The 17,629-nt window shown below is 40.3% G+C and overlaps 1 protein-coding gene across 2 annotated transcripts in view; it reads left to right on the top strand.

Moving 5' to 3' along the window:
• Positions 1–7,462: 7,462 nt before the first annotated feature.
• Positions 7,463–17,629, top strand: part of PLAA (phospholipase A2 activating protein) — a 41,464-nt gene continuing 31,297 nt past the window's right edge. The window contains exons 1-2 of one of the 2 annotated variants that reach the window (XM_073021690.1): positions 7,463–8,039; positions 17,384–17,577. In XM_073021690.1, the coding sequence (XP_072877791.1) occupies positions 7,891–8,039; positions 17,384–17,577 (343 nt within the window). In that variant the 5' untranslated portion in view covers positions 7,463–7,890. The remainder of the gene's footprint in view (positions 8,040–17,383; positions 17,578–17,629) is intronic. The other variant, XM_073021689.1, reaches the window with a different exon arrangement.

Below are 17,629 nucleotides of genomic sequence, written 5' to 3'. Positions count from 1 at the left end.
GTATCCCGGCAACGGGGGCGGGATAGCGGAGCCTCCTCATCCTGCGTGACCAATCCTCCGCCTCAGCCGCTGGTTACACGCGGAGCTCTCGCGAGAATGGAGGACTGATGTTTGTTTCTTCACCACTCTTCAGAGATTTTTGGAAGAAGTGGGAAAGAGCGGGGCGGCCGGAAAACGTTTTATGTGAACGTTTGCTTTTCTTGATAATCAGAGCAACCTCTGTGTGCCTCACCTGAAGTAACTCTAGCGAGTTTTGCTATGTCCCTATGTAACCTCACGTCGGCTAACGTGTAACAGGTTACATTTGAAGTTATTACGTGGTAGGCAGCACTGTGCAATTTTCTAAATTCCTAATTAGTGGTAGTTTTCCTCCCTATTAGGACTGCATAGCGTACACAATGCATCATGACGTATGGATGCGATTCTGGCACCAACTGTTCTGTTCCTCATTTCACCAGAAGCTTTGTGTCTTTAAGCTTCCTTTCATTAGAATTTGGATCCAAGTTTGTGGGGAAGACTGAATTCAATGGAAAGTGTGTGTGTGTATTTTTTTTTTTTAAGAACTACTTCATCTCAAATCCCACTTCTCTAATAAAATAACTTTTACTGTATGTTTCCTTCCAATCTTCATAGATAGAGCTTAAATGTGATTGCATATGTATTGGGATTTTCACATTATTTTACACATATTTCCAACTTGCCTGCCCTCAAGGAGTTAAAAATCAGTACAAAATGAGATTATGTCATGTGGCTGAATTCCCTCTTAGTTTGTGAAACATTTTCATATAATTATCTCATTAGAGCCCACCCTATTTGCAGTGGCCATTTGTCATCCTTTTGGCAGAGTTTCTCCCTTACCTTGTCCCCAAACACCCTTACAGGAACTGGAAGTGACAGATACTGGCTTTCCTAGTCTTCCTTATTACTGGGACATGAGTATTATTGTTTGCTAGACTCTCCAATCTAATTTGGTGGACCCAACTCAAACTTGAATGACAACCAGAAGCAGGACTTCAGAGAGTCTGTTGAAGTAAGGGTGACAGCCACAGTAACTACATCGTTTCCAAGACTGCAAAGTTCTATCACCAGCAACCAGCGTCCAGCATCAGTGTGTTGGTGCAGGCTGCAGTGTTGGTACCCAGAGGCTTTATTGGGAGGAGAACCTCTAGCTTGTTTCTTCAGCTTCTGGGAGAGTCTGTGAGCTGCTTGATGTCCTTTAATAAATTCATTTTCAGCTTTTATATCATTTATAGATGATTTCTGTTTCTTGCACTTAAGGACCCTGACAGATATTAACAATTGAAATTGGCAGAACAGATACTATTATCCAAGTTTTAAAGAGATTAAATAATACGCTTAAGCTCATTTGGGTAATAAGTATTGATCCCCGTCCCCGTATCTTTTTCATGATGAAAAAGGAATAGAGAATAGGAATACATATCACTTATTCGCCTCTGAGCTTCCTGAGAGTAGGCACCATATCTTATTTGACTTTGGATCATTATGTATTAGGTTCTGTTGCTTTTAAGGTTATATCAAATTGTAATTAGGTTATATCAAGTTATAATTTGGTTAGTAATCAGGTTATGTCAAATTGTAAGTTTATTGTAAGACTACTTGTGTATCAAATTCCTTTCTGTCTCTAGTCCTTTTCACTGCAATTCTCTCTTCCTGGAATCTTTGTCCCTCTACTTTTCACTGTTCATCATTCAAGTCTTAACCCAAATGTCTTTTATTAGAGAGGTCTTCTTCTCTGACAGTCCATACTAGATTAGTGCTCCAACTCCTTCTGGTCTCCCACTTCATTATATGTCCTCAGTGCACCCTGTACTATTCCTGTTAGAAGGTAAACTTTGGAACATTAAAATTTTAAAGAGCTTGTTTGAACAGACAGCAATTCATGAATTGGGCAGCTCCAAATCATAAGTGGTTTGGGGCTCCTCTAGAGGTATCTGAAAGCTTTCAGAGAGTAAATGCAGAGCATAGCAAAGAAATTATTTGATTGGTTAAAGTTTGAGCAGTTGCCTTATTTTGACTGTTCTTGTGGCAAGTTCAAGACAATATAACTGATGACTAGTTGGCCACTTGTGATTCCATTTTAAGTTTGTTTCCCTATGTAGGAACTCAGTGCATTAAAGCGACTTCAGTCTAATGACCTCCAATTTCATTATTTTAACACTACATATCACTCATTATAACTTGCAGTTATATATTTACTTTTGTTGTCAAAGATAACAAACCCTGACAGTAAGGACACATTTTTATCCATAATTTACTACTGCAATAGGGAAAATAGTCCAATGTGAAAGGAATTCAACCTTGATTTATACAGCAGTGATTGGATGTTTTAAAGGGAGAATGACAGAGTAGGGAAGGGGGCAAGTGGGTACTCAGTAGAGTCAGGGGCAATAAGACCCAATGAAGAGGATACCACGTGGTACTGAATATGGCCAGTCATGCTTATGTAGCCCAGGGTGCACAGAAGAAAAACGTTAACAAAATAACTCAAAAATGTCTTTGTAGGATGTGTGTAGGTTTTTTAAGAAAATAAACTTTTTGGCCAGGTGTGGTGGCTCATGCCTCTAATCCCAACACTTTGGGAGGCCAAGGCAGGATGGTCACTGAGGCCAGGAGTTCAAGACCAGCCTGGGCAACATAGTGACACACCCCCCTACAGAAAATGAAAACAAAAATGAATTTGAAAAAAGAAAAGAAACTTTGAGGAGTGATATCATTAAGTTATTCTACTATAAAATAGAGAAAAGTTAGTGAACTTACTAGTGAATAGGTACATCAACTAAGATTTTGGATACACTGGTAGGAGTGTCTATTGAAAGAAGATGGCTATAGACATCCAAATGCACATGTCCTTTGACCTAGTAACTCCACTTCCAAGAAGTCAGCACATATTCACACTGAATTCATACATATAAATGACATATGCTCATTGTCCAAGGTTATTTCTTTGAGCAGTGCATGTTACAGAGAAAGAATAGGAAAAAAATCAAACAACACTGAATTAATAATGCTACAGTCATAAAATCACATGAAATTTGGCCATCTATAAAAAACGATGCCCCTTGTATACTGATATTGCAGAGGCTGACTACGAACCCCAGAGCTGGTATAAAAATATTTTGGCCAGGCGCGGTGGCTCATGCCTGTGATACTAGCACTTTGGGAGGCCAAGGCGGGTGGATCATGAGGTCAGGAGATTGAGACCATCCTGGCTAACATGGTTAAACCCCGTCTCTACTAAAAATACAAAAAATTAGCCAGACGTGGTGGCAGGTGCCGGTAGTCCCAGCTACTCAGAAGGCTGAGGCAGGAGAATGGCATGAACCTGGTAGGTGGAGCTTGCAGTGAGCCAAGATTGTGCCAGAGAGTTCCTTATCTGACTAAAAGCAAAATTTCTGGGGAATGATGCTACCATAAATCCCCTAACTTATGGCCTTGAAGAAGCTGGAAACACCACTCCTAACCATATAGATGAACACAGACTTTCTTACTTGTTCTCCTAAAAGTCAGTGTTTCTATTTTTCCCTGTAAAAGCTGTTTCTCCCCCACCATTTTCCCTACTTAGTTATGTAAGCCTTAAAGTTTAACCATTTGACTAGCCAGCTGCTGCTTTTGTTGGCTGTTTTATGCATAAGAAATTGATATTTTTCTCCTGTTAGTCTGTCTTTTGTCAGTTTAACTCGTAGGCCCTTGAATAGTGAACATGACAGGGTAGAGGAAAAGTTTTCTTCTTCCCATACAATATGGAAAGTTTTCCAAGATATATAAACTAAGGTGAATAAGTATTCAATGCTAACATTTTCTTGCATCTGTATAAACAATCTTTGGGAACAACACATGAAACTGAGAAGCCTCCAGAGAGAAAAACTGGGTGGTTAGGGTTTGAAAATGTGCATCCTTTACATCTTTTGAATTTTAGACCAAGGAATGCATTATTAATACTTTTTAAAAATAAACTTTTGGCCAGGCACAATGGCTCACACCTGTAATCTCAGCACTTTGGGAGGCCAAGGCGAGTGGATCACCTGAGGTCAGGAGTTCGAGACCAGCCTGGCCAACATGGTGAAACATGTCTCTACTAAAAATACAAAAATTAGCTGGGTGTGGTGACAGCTACCTGTAATCCCAGCTACGCAGGAGGCTGAAGCAGGAGAATTGCTTGAACCCGAGAGGCAGAGGTTGCAGTGAGCCAAGATTGCGCCACTGCACTCTAGCTTGACGACAAGAGTAAGACTTCATCTCAAAAAAAAAAAAGTTAAAAAAATAAACTTTCAATAAGGGGACAATAAAAATCATAATGAATATTCACGTTAGCCATCTTTCAATGAATTATGTAATTATCTAGACAATATTTCAAAGCATATGAAAAGAAAGGATAAAGTGTCCTTAAATGTTTAACAAAAAACATATTAAAAGCCAAGAAAAAAGCTTACTAAATGTATTAGCACTAGAAGAATGTTTTTCTCCTTTTTGGGCACCAAAAACTTGAAAACAGCAATTATCTTTTGGGATATTGAAATGTATTAGCTTTGAAACATTTTCTATAATGTTCTACAGGACCGGCAAGACAAATGTGATTTAGAAGCTGATAACCATCCTTAAAGATGAAGTTCATATTTCACTGTTTTTTTTTGTTTTTTGTTTTTTGTTTTTTTTGAGACAGAGTCTTGCTCTGTCGCCCAGGTTGGAGTGGAGTGGCACTATCTCAGCTCACTGCAACCTCTGCCTCCCAGGTTCAAGCGATTCTCTTGCCTTAGGCTCCTGAGTAACTGGGACTACAGGTGCATGCCGCCATGCCCAGCTAATTTTTTGTATTTTTAGTAGAGACAAAGTTTCACTGTGTTAGCCAGGATGGTCTCAATCTCCTGACCTCGTGATCCACCTGCCTCGGCCTCCCAAGTTGTAGGATTACAGGCGGAGCCACCTCGCCCAGAATAATTAGCTTGCTTTTCTATAGAGCCTCCTGCTCTGGAGTCATGTAACCAGAGGTCACAAGACTTGTAACTTCCCCAACTACTCCTACAGATAACATTACTATTGTGAAACCTAATTAACTGGTCTTTGAGATATTTTTCAAATTTAGCATTTTGGCAGACCAACAGACACAACCTGGACCTGTGAACCCCACTCGTCAGAAATGACTCAGGTTCAGGAAGATAGTTCTGACACTCCTGTGATTCATCCTTGACCCAACCAATTAGCATTTCCCATTTCCTAGCCTCCTGCCCACCAACTGATCCTTTAAAAACCTAGCCTCTACATTCTTGGAGGTGGATTTGAGAAATATCTCCCATCCTCCTCGCTCGGCTGGTCCTGTGATTATTCATCTTTCCCTGCTGCAACATTTGTAGTTCTCAGTGCATTGGTTTTTTGGAAGGCAGCAGGTAAGAACACAGTTGGGCAATTACAGCATGAGGCGAAAACTTTTATAAAGGGTTGGTGGAAGCAAGACCAAGAAAATATACTCACTTGATTGGTTAAAGTAGAAAGTCCATAGTTAGAGGTTTGTCTGTTTCTGTTAGTTAAGCTTAAGTTTCATTTTACTGTTTACATTGAGTTGGGCTCCAGAGCTGGAGCTATCTCAACCTAATGGCCTCCAAATTAACATTTTTTAAACGAGGCAAATTCTTCATGTGTGAAATAGGAATAATAATACTATCTATCTTGCAGGGTTATTGTGAGAACTAAATGAGAGACTGTGAAAATTGGTAAACTGAATACTATACAAAGTTGAAAAACATTTCCTGTTATATAGGAGGCAGTAAACTAGATGGTTAAGATTCATGTAAAATAAAAGGTCTTGATAATAATAAAATGTAGTCCGGTAGAAAAGACAGACATAAAAGAATATAGTAGAATGCAGTAAATACTATATTGACAACAAATAAAACTGCATTGGTTCCCCAGAGGAACTAGAAGAAACCAGAAGATAAACTGGTGTTGAACTATGACAGATGGAGAAAGTGGAATTCTAAGTTAAAAAAAAAATGCAGGTACAAAGAGCATAGAGACATGGACAGCATACAGTATAATGTGTTCAGGGAATGGTGACAAATTCGAAATGGCTAGAATAAGAGAGATAACAGAGGGAGATGAATCAAGTAAAACAGATTAGGGAGATTGTGTGAAAGGCCCTATGTAATGCTGTACTTAAGAATGGAAAGCCAGCCGGGCATGGTGGTTCACGCCTGTAATCCAGTACTTTGGAAGGCAGAGGCCGACAGATTACGAGGTCAAGAGATTGAGACTAGCCTGGCCAACATGGTGAAACTTCGTTTCTACCAAAAATACAAAATTTAGCTGGGGGTGGTGGCGTGCTCCTGTAGTCCCAGCTACTCGGGAGGCTGAGGCAGGAGAATCGCTTGAACCCGGGAGGCAGAGGTTGCAGTGAGCCCAGATAGCGCCACCGCACTCAGCCTGGCAACAGAGCAACACTCCGTCTCAAACAAACAAACAAAACAAACAAAAAACAACAACAACAAAAAATGGAAAGCCATCAGAGGTCGTCAAGCAGATAAAAAACAATAAAGCGTGTATTTCACAAATACATTTTAATGTGTAGGATTGGCTGGAGAGAACGGGTAGAAAGGCTAAAGAAAAGTTGAAATAATTTAAGTAAGACTAATTGGTAGAGATTTCTAACAGATAGCTAGAAATACAGATCTAGAGTTTGAAAGACAATATGGGAATACAGCTTTAGAAATAAGCAAAGTAGTAAATAATCCACCCAGGGAGGGGATATGGTAGCAAAGAAGTATCAAAAGGCAACATTTCAAGAATGATCTCCCAAACCAGGAGAAAAGTGATTCCAAACCTAGAGTGGGAGTTTTAGGAGGGGAGAAATCAGAAAAGTGTGAATTGGGCTTAGCAATTTAGAAAGGTTTGTAGAAAAGTGTAGTTGGATGCGAGAGAATAGCGGATGGGAGGGAAACAAAGTAAAGAGGTCATGTTGACCCTGGTACTCAGTAAGATCTGATAATCACCAGCAAGTAGCACCACGGGTGGGTGGGCGGGGGGCTTGTTAACAATACGTATCTCGGCTCTAACCCAGACCTACTGAATCAGAATCTACTTTTTAACAAGTCGCCAGAAAAAAGTAGTTATACCTTTAAAAAATTGACTTGGACCACTGTATTTGTTTGTAAATTTGACAATAGGGGGTAGGAGATTCGGATAACTTGAAACGGAGGAATAGTTCAGTGATTAATAGTTCCCAATTTGGCCTCAAGCTTTCTCGTTTTAATTGAAAAGCACAGTTAACTTGTAAAAACCTCGAGATTATCAGGGAAAAGAGGTGAGGATGACCTTAGAGTAGACACCAAACAATCTCAGCCATTCCGCCAAGCCCAGCGCGAAGAACTCAGGCTTAAAATATCCGGATTCGGCGCGCTGGACGTCCACGCCAACTGGCGCGGCATTATGGGAGTTGTAGTCCCGGCCCGCGTCCCGAATTACGACAAACGGTTGGGCCCGGAGTCGGAAGAGATCTGGGTTTGGGAAGGATCCCCGGGTCGGGCGTCCTGGTGGCAGGGCGGGGCTCTTTCTCTCTTCCTCGGCGGGGAGTCTCGAGCCCAGGAGTAAAGCGAGCTCAGCTCCACATCGCCGTCAGCTGTCGGGACGCACACACTCTGCGTCATGGAGGGCTGAGGCCGATGATGAATTCCGGTGTGCCTGTCAGGCTTGCTGTGTCACTCGGCCCGCTCGGCGCGCCCCTTCCCAGCCGCCCTCCATACCGGCTCTCGGGCTCTTCCGGTCTCCGGCCGCCACTTACCTACAGGCCCTTCTCCTGCCGCGACCCGGCGCTCTCCGAGTCGCCCCTACGGACTGGATTTGCGCAGTACCCGGGCACCGGGCGCCCGACAGACACTGGCCATGACGAGCGGCGCCACCAGGTACCGGCTGAGTTGCTCGCTCCGGGGCCACGAGCTGGACGTACGGGGCCTGGTGTGCTGCCCCTTTCCGCCGGGGGCCTTTGTGTCCGTGTCCCGAGACCGCACCACCCGCCTCTGGGCCCCAGACAGGTGAGCCCTGGGAGTTGCCCCCAGGTTGCCCCCGGCTGTGTTGCACGCTTCCCGGAGAGTGGAAAGAGAGTGACCCTTCCCTGTCAATCCTGCTGTCTCTCTCTCCCCCCAGTCTTCCCTCTGCTCTCTGCTCCCTTCCAATTCTCAGACTACTGAAACTCTGTGTAAGAAACCATCGAGATTTAAGTGGAAAGAGCACCGGTTTGGGGGACCAAAGACCAGCCTTGTTGTGCTAACTTGACCGCAGACCAGTCTCCTACCTTTTGGGCCTTCAGTTTTTGGACGATGATCTCCCAGGTTTCTTTTAGACTTGAAAATTTACTGATTCCAATTGCACCCTCTGAAGTGAAGTAATTTGAAGACGTCTGACATGTCCCTTTTTTTTATTTTCGAAGAAGATGCTCTGTAGTCTTCTCTAAAATTTAATTTTTGAAGACTTTAGTTCTCAAAAATTGTATTGCTGAATCCTCTTCTCGTCCAGGTTAGAATTTTAGTCTGTGGTCTGTGCTGGTCTTGAGGGAGTGAAACCTCTTGGATGTTTTGTTCTGTGCATGTGTTGTTTCTTGAGGAGAAGGAGCATTCATTACCTTCAAAGGATTTGTCAGAAGGGTTCACGAACCAAAAAAAAAAAAAAGATTAGGAATCAGTCCTGATTGAGTTCACGGGCTCAGCCCTGATTTGGCTGGTTGTAGCAGGATATTTAAGAATTAGAAGACAGATTTCAGTTCACAGAAAGAAGAATTGAGGTTATTTTGTTATTTAGTAGCTCTCCCACTGTTAGGAATTTCAGAATTTGAGTCACCATCCATAAATTCAGTTGATAACTATTGAGTGCCTCCTGTTTGTTTGGGATACTGGAGAGGAATAAAGACAGACAAGTTGCCAGTTTTTCTGGAGCTTTCTTACAGTCTGATGGGGAAGATACATTAAAAAACAAGCCAATAGATAATTAAAAACTGACATATGAAGAAAACATACAGTTAATAATTAGGTGGAGAGATATTAAAGGAAGCCTCTCTGAGGAGTTGTTTGTTTAAAGCTGACATTTGAAGCATGAGATGGATGGAGCTGGTCGTGGAAGAGCAAATGGGGAGGGTTGAATTGGAAGAGCATTCCAGACAGCGGGAGGAGCAAACAGGAGGAATTTAGCTGTGAGCTGAGGGCAGGTCTTTGAGGCTGGCAAGAGCCAGGTTATGGAGTTTGCAAATGGAAGCCTTCAAATAGTTTCAAGCAGGGAACAACATAATCTGATTTCCGTGTTGAGAAGTTTCTGCTAGCTGATGATAGAGAATAGATTGGGAAGGGATAAGTGTAGAAGTAGGTTTGTTTGGAGGCTTTTGAAGTAGTATAGTCAACACAAGATGGTCCGCTAGACTAGGTATAGTATAGAGCAAATTCCTGTATTGAATTGAATGAGATGATCTCTAAAAATCTCTTCTAACTCTAAAATTCTATAATATCCAAAACTACTTAGTAACACTAATATTTAACTTCTTGTTTGAGTTATTAAGTTTTTAACCTTTAAAATGGAATCCAGTAGAAGCATAAGCCCAGTAGAATGTAACCATTGCAGTAAGGAGTATAGTCAAGGATGCCTGATTTAATAGTGGAATCCTGTCATTAAACTTTTGGGACTACTAGTTTGACAAGAGTTTAATCACTGGAGTGGTTGTACTTACCAGGAACTTGAAGAACTTTGGGCTGAACTGATTCTCTATTTGAAAAGTGATTTTGTTTTTCATTGAACTATTGATTTCTTTTTTTTTTTTTTTTGAGGCAGAGTTTTGTTCTTGTTGCCCAGGCTGGAGTACAGTGGCACGATTTTGGCTCACTGCAACCTCTGCCTCCGGGGCTCAAGCGATTCTCCTGCCTCAGCCTCCCAAGTAGCTGGGATTACAGGCTTGTGCCACCACGCCCAGCTGATTTTGTATTTTTAGTAGAGCTGGGATTTCTCCATGTTGGTCAGGCTGGTCTTGAACTCCCGACCTCAGATGATCTGCCCACCTTGGCCTCCCAGTGTTGGGATTACAGGTGTGACCCACCATGCCTGGCCGAACTCATGATTTTTTTGTTTTTGTTTTTCAAAATTCATTCCTGTATGTATTTATCTAACACTGATGAAGAACTTGCATTTTGCCAGTTACAGTGTTAGTGTGTAGTGAGATAAGATTATCTAGTCTCTCATATCCAGCTGGTTAGGTTAGCAAACTTGTCCATCCTGTGGCCCATGGATGACTTTGACAGTGACCCAACACAAATTCATAAACTGTCTTAGAACATTATGAGGCTTTTTTTGTGATTTTTTTAAATGCTCATCAGCTATTGTAATTATTAGTGTATTTTATGCGTGGCCAAAGACAATTTTTCTTGCAACGTGGCCCAGGAAAGTCAAAAGATTGGATACCCCAGGGTTAGAGTGTTTTATAGTCATTAGGTGACTAAGTTCCTATTGATGCCAACTAAAGTGTCTCAACCACACCTTTAGTGTTGTAGAAGTGTCCTCAAGTCTGACATATTGACAATTTTTATTTCATGATACGTGTCTTCTCTTTTGTGTTGCTGTAGCAGAGTACTACAGACTGGGTAAGTTATAAAGAAAAGAAATTTATTTTTCATAGTTCTGAATGCTGGGAAGTCCAGTATCAAGGTATCGGCATCTTGAGAGGTCCTCTTTGCTGCTGCATCATCCCATGGTGGAAGGGCGAGAGAGCACACAGCAAGAGGCATGGGGGGACAAACTTGCTTTTATAACAAAGCCACTCTCTAAGCAATAATGACATTAATCCATTCATGGGGGCAGAACCCTCCTGATCGAATCACCTCTTAAAGGTCCTACTTCTCAACATGGTTGCATTAAAGATTAAGTTTCCAGCACATGAACTTTGGGAGACACATTCAGGCCATAATAGAATATGTGTGTCATTTTGTTTTTTTTGAGACAGGGTCTCACTTTGTTGCCCAGGGTGGAGTACAATGGTATGATCACTGCTCACTGCAGCCTCAATCTTCTGGGCTCAAACAATCCTCCCACCACCTCAGCCTCTTAAGTAACTGGGACTACAGGCGAGAACCACCATGCCTGGCTAACTTTTATTTATTTTTGTAGAGATGGGGGTCTTACTAGATTGCCGAGGATGGTCTCAAACTCCTGGGCTTATAGCAATCCTCCTGCCTCAGCCTCCCAAAGTGTTGGAATTAAAGGTATGAGCCAGCACTCCCAGCTCATAACAGCATATTAATAAAGTTAATGAAATACTATAAATGTTTGGAGCCAAGTAGTAAATGAAATTTGCTTTCCCATGTAGCCAAGTGGTAAATGAAATTTACCACTGTAAATTTGAATCAGTACCACTGATTGAACTTCAGATTCGTTGTTCGTTACCAAATTGCCTCTTACTGAATCTGACCTGGTCTGTCTACCTCTAATACAAATGAAATTTACCACTGCTTTCCATATATGTTGTTGCTAAGGTTCATGTGGAGATGGACTGGGAATAATGGGGGAAGTTAGTTCTAGGGAGGTGGAAATAGTTCTGTTTTAGAGTAGACTGAACCAGGTACCTAGTCTTTCACAAAAGCCCTTTGAAAACCCAGAAAGTCTCTGGACCTTCTGAACACCTTTCAGAATGGAGACATATCTGTTAGTTGGGCATTGAACTAAGCCAGCAACATGCCATTGTTTCAGACTACTTCAGACCTCTATAAGCTAGCTTCAAGCTGAATTACATTTCCCAAGTCTGTCTGTCATTGACTTCTGGGTAGGGAGAGATGAGTGAGATAAGACTTCAGCAACTTTGCCTTTATATTGCCTTGCCTTTTGAAAAACGACCCGTATTTGAAGGCACGTCTTCAGATACAGGATCTGATTATATTAATCTATATTAATAGATTTTTTAAGGTGTAATCTATTAGTTCCTATTGTAGAATATGAGAATTTAGCTCTCTTTCTGCCTGCCACTCACCCCATCACATATCCATCTTTTCTGTGCTCTGACTCTTACAATTTAAGCTGTGGAATAATCTGTAACTCTTCCTCAACAATTTTATGATCTCCATGTGGCTAATAATTGTTTTATTTTGGTTTTCATTTGCTTAGCTTTCTATGTATTTATCACTGATTCAACTTCAAATTCTTTGTTCGTTACCAAATCACCTCTTAAGGCATTTAGATACATTGGATATTTTACAATTTCGTCTTCCTGACAGTGCAAACTTTATGACCTGGTCTGTCTACCTCTGATGCACAACTAATCCTGGGGTTTCCCTTCATTGTTGTTTACAAAATAACTTTTTTGAACCTCGTGTGTTGGATTTTTACTGTCAGTATCCTTTAGCTTTCTCTTTGTTGGTTTCTTCCTTGTTGCTTTATTGGAACATAACCTCTAGGAGCTTCCTGAAACATAGTGCATCAGTAATAAATGTTTTAAGACCTTGCAAGTCTGAAAGTGGTTTTATTTTGCCTTGCTACTGGAACGATTATTTGAATGGTTGTAGCATTCTAATTTTAAAATAATTTTCTTTCAGAATTGTGATGGAATCCATTTTATTTCATCTTTTAGTGTTACTGTTGAGAAGTCTGAAACCATTCCGATTTTTGAACTATTTTTTTTCTTTCTGGAAGGCAGTCTACTTCTATCCATTGTTCCAGGCCATTGGTGGGCCCTTTTACTATGAAAACTCATGTCCCTAAAGTCTGGGAAATGTTCTTCAATTAATTCCAATTAATTCTTTGGCTGCTTTCTCTTTATTTTTTCTGTCTTCTTTTTTCTGAAACTATTTTTATTCAGATACTGAACTTGCTTTCTAACTTTCTCTTTTTTTTTTTTCTTGTCTATAATCTCTAGCAGGTTGCCTTGACTTTTTGTGAAATTATGTCCTGTTTCATGATTGCAATGTCTTACACCTCTAAGGCTGATAGTGACAATTTTAAAAAATGTTTTAATTTATTTTCTCCTTAGTGGTCTGTTTTCCTCCAGATTGGTTTTTTTCTTGTCTCTGTTTGTTTTGATCACTGTATTTCATGCTGGAGGCTTTCCCCAGATGTCTGGTAATCTTTATTGTGTGCTCAGCCTTATGGGTAGAGAATTAAGAAGCTCCTGGGAGATCTGTGCTCCTGAATGGGGCTTGTTGGTTGTGAGTTTTACTGTTGAGTTATCTGGTAGGACCATTATATTGGGCTGATCTGCTGCCTGGAGGATGAGGGTGTGGTTTCCAGGGTTTTGTTTTGGTGGTCTTGGGCTCCAGTTCTTCACACTCCAAGACTCAACTATCCTTATGTGCCCCCATTCAAAGATTTTCACCTTTTTAAAGAAAAAGCTTCAGACTTTCGCTGAGTGCTAGCAGGACAGTTGTCTGGCTGGGTTGTCTAGCTGCCTGCCCACCCCTCCCCCCCTTTTTTTTGTCTTAATATCTAAAGTATTTTTTTAAATCAATTTAAGAAGTACTTAATGCTAACCATGTAAAACATTATGCTAGGGACTTGGGAAGATACAAAGAACCTAATCTGGATTCTGCCATTAAGAACTTCACAGACCACTATGGAAGATGCACACAAACATCTATGCTTTGAAGTGCTAAGGGATACACATAGCAGGTAGATTTACTGGTTTACATAATACAGGTTTTAAAACATGTTCTTTTGACTTCCTCTGGACTTATTGATAAAATAGTTTCAAAAGCATATTAAAAAACAAAAACAACACCCACTAAAATGAAGTGAACAAGTTGAAATTGGTTACTACTAGATACCTTTCTTTGAAGACTTTAGATTCTGAAGACTTTCGATTAGTCTTTCTTATCTTAGTTCCTGCCTCTTTGTCCTCATTTCTAGAGTTATATAGTGCTATTAATTCTTTTCCTGCATTTTTTTATTGTGAGAAAATACACATAACATAAAATTTACCATCTTAACCATTTTAAAGTGTACAGTTCGATGGTATTAAGTATATTCATAATGTGTAACCATCACCACCATCCATCTTTTAACTCTTTTTTTCCCTTTATACTGAAACCGTGTACCTGTTTAAGCAATAACTCCTCATTCTCTCCACCCCCAGACCCTGGCAACCACCATTCTACTTTATGTCTCTGTGATTTTGACAGCTCTAAGTTCCACATATAAGTGGGATCATACAGTATTTGTCTTTTTATAACTGGCTTATTTCATTTAGCATAATGTCCTCAAGGTTCTTCCATGTTGTAGCATATGTCAGAATTTCCCTCCTTTTTAAGGCTGAATAAAATTTCATGTTTATACCTCATTTTGTTTATTTATTCATCCATTGATGGACACTTAGGTTGATGTCACATTTTAGCTATTGTGAATAATGCTACTTTGAATATGGTTATACACATATCTCTTTAAGATCCTGCTTTCATTTCCATTGGGAACATACCCAGAAATGGAATTGCTGGATCATATGGTAATTTTATTTTTAATTTTTCTAGGCATTGCCGTATTTTTTCTGTAGCAGGTGTCTTTGTTTTCACATAGCATATTCTGTATGTCTGTTAGTTCTAGTTGATTTATTTTGTTAAGTCCTCTTTTTCCTTACATGTTTTCTGTCTGATTATTCTATCCATTATTGAGATTGGGATTTTGAAGTCTTCAACTATTATTGTAGAACTATATATCACTTCAATTATGTCAGTTTTTGTTTTATATATTATGTGCATAAATGTTTATAATTGTTATATCTTCTTCCTGCACTGAACTTTTTATTAATATATAATATCCTTCTTTGTCTCTTTCTTTTTTTGATTTAAGGTCAACTTTATCTGATATTAATATAGCTACTCCTACTTTCTTTTGTTTGCTATTTTCATGGAATATCCTGTTTCATCCTATCACTTTCAGTATATTTGTGTCTTTGGATCTAAAGTGAGTCTCTTATAAAGAGCACCAAGTTGGATTATGTTTTTTAAAATGGTTTCTGCCAATCTCTGTCTTTTGACTGTAGAGTTTAATTCATTTACATTGAAAGTAATTACTGATACCATTTTGCTGTCTGTTTTCTATATGCCTTAAAGTTTTTTTTGTCCTTCATCTCCTGCATTACTGTCTTCTTTTGTGTTTAGTTGATTGATTGATTGATTGATTTTATTTTATTTCATTTTTGAGATGGAGTCTCGCTCTGTGGCCCAGGCTGGAGTGCAGTGGCGCAATCTTGGCTCATTGCAGGCTCCACCTCCCGGGTTCACGCCACTCTGCTGCATCAGCCTCCCGAGTAGCTGGTACTACAGGCCCCTGCCGCTACGCCTGGCTGATTTTTTGTATTTTTAGTAGAGACGGGGTTTCACCATGTTAGCCAGGATGGTCTCAATCTCCTGACCTCGTAATCTGCCTACCTCAGCCTCCCAAAGTGCTGGTATTACAGGCGTGAGCTACTGTGCCCGGCCGGGCATCAGCCTTTTAAATCCCCTTGAAAGTCACTTCAGCTCAAGAGGTAGAGGCTTGTATCAGTGTGGGGAGGTGCAACAACAGTGGCTGCCTGCCTCTTTGTTGTTGCTCTATGATCAAAGCAGGCAATCAGTGATCAGAGAACAGATCTCTGATATTTGGAGAACAGGATCCTTTTTGCCAACCCTAGTTCCTACAACTGTGAGCAAGGTTCTCCGGGAACAGATGCATGGCTGCCTGCCATGGGGCTAGAAGGGTAAGGTATGGGTAACTGCTACTGTGCCAAGAGCAGGCATTGATCAAAATTAACCTCAATTTACAATCCAAGACTTCCCCTGGAAGTTGCAAGCTTTCAATTCACTGCAGAGTTTCATAATAGTTACATTAGACAGATTCTGCCAGTACCATTGTTGTCTAGGTGGGAAGACAGATACCTGGTGCTTCGGACTCTGCCGACTTCCCAGAATATTCTGTAGTTCTTAAGCCCTTTGTTGGTAAATTGGTTCTTCGGTTGTCCTGCTGTCTGCTAGGACTCAGGTCTCCTTTGGCCCTTACTACTTTTCTGTAGGCTTTAAATATTCAAATTGTGTTCATGTCTTTTTTTTCTTTTTTCATTCTCCTTGGCCTTGTGGGTTTAAGCTTTATTAAAAAACGTAACTATTTATTGTTTTTAGTGGGATTTGGGAAGGAAGTGAAAATAGATGAGTTTGTTTAGTCTTTATCTGGAAGTCTTGTCTCTTTTTTTTTATTTGTTTTGAGATGGAGTCTCGCTCTGTCTCCCAGGCTGGAGTGCAGTGGCATGATCTCGGCTCACTGCAAGCTCCACCTCCCGGGTTCACGCAATTCTCCTGCTTCAGCTTCCCGAGTAGCTGGGGCTACAGGCACCCACCACTGCGCCCGGCTAATTTTTTTGTATTTTTTAATAGAAACTGGGTTACACCGTGGTCTCCATCTCCTGACCTCGTGATCCACCCACCTCGGCCTCCCAAAGTGCTGGGATTACAGGCGTGAGCACCACGCCCGGCCTATCTGGGAGTCTTGTCTCTTTATGTGCACTTGTCTTATCTTCTTCAACTAGACTGCAAACTCTTTTATTTAGCTGAGTTAGGGATATAATTCTTTTTATCCCTCTCAGCAGCTAATTTATTGCTTTCCACACAGAAATCATAATCTGCTGGTTGAACTTGTTAAGTAAGGCAGTGATGCTAAGTGATTGATACAGATAACAAATTGGTAATCATTTTAATCCCAGGGCAATTATTAATGTACTGTGTTCCTTGATACACATAATTACATATAACATTATATATTATATAATATACTGTAGCCATTTACATATTTCTGTATTAGGTGGGTTTTTTTAAAATTGTTTTAGCTTATCAGCTATCATTAGTGTTAGTATATTTCATGCGTGGCTTAAGACAATTCTTCAGTGTGGCCCAGGGAAGCCAAAAGATTTGACACCCACCCATGTTCTAGCTATGTAGAAACACATACTGTACCATACTACTGGGCACTAAGTCAATGCTTCGTAATGTGAAAAAGTCGTCACTATATTTAGGTCTTCTTAATAATACATTTCATTATCTTAATTGCACGTATGTTTCATTTAGCCAGGGATTTCTTAGGGTAACAGTCACTAATTACCTGGAGATTGAGAAAAAATTCAGTTATGATTATTTGTTGCCCTTTCTTTTTCCCTGGTTCTCTATTTCAATGTATTCTTATCAATGAAACACTAAACAAACTTCTCTTAATCTAATGTAATTCTCTATAGTAGTTCATGGGAATTATGTAAGGTTCAGTTTAAAACAATGGATTCTTAAGATAGTATGCACTCTAAAGTTTGGTCTAGACACTAAATGAAAGTGAGTGCTTTGGCAGTTTGTGTCCTAGGCTAAGTCAGGGTACAGATATATATCTATTAATTATCTTGTCTTTCCAGTCCAAACAGGGGCTTTACAGAAATGCACTGTATGAGTGGCCATTCCAATTTTGTATCTTGTGTATGCATCATACCCTCAAGTGACATCTACCCTCATGGCCTAATTGCCACTGGTGGAAATGACCACAATATATGCATTTTCTCACTGGACAGTCCAATGCCACTTTATATTCTAAAAGGCCACAAAAATACTGGTGAGTATAATAATACTTCGGTATTTTTCTATTTGAAGAAGTTTTATCCCTT

The sequence above is a fragment of the Chlorocebus sabaeus genome, chromosome 12 (assembly GCF_047675955.1).
Source record: "Chlorocebus sabaeus isolate Y175 chromosome 12, mChlSab1.0.hap1, whole genome shotgun sequence".
NCBI classification, from domain to species: Eukaryota; Metazoa; Chordata; class Mammalia; order Primates; family Cercopithecidae; genus Chlorocebus; species Chlorocebus sabaeus.
Note: the sequence above shows the minus strand (reverse complement) of the source record. Positions and strands in the feature narration are given on the sequence as shown.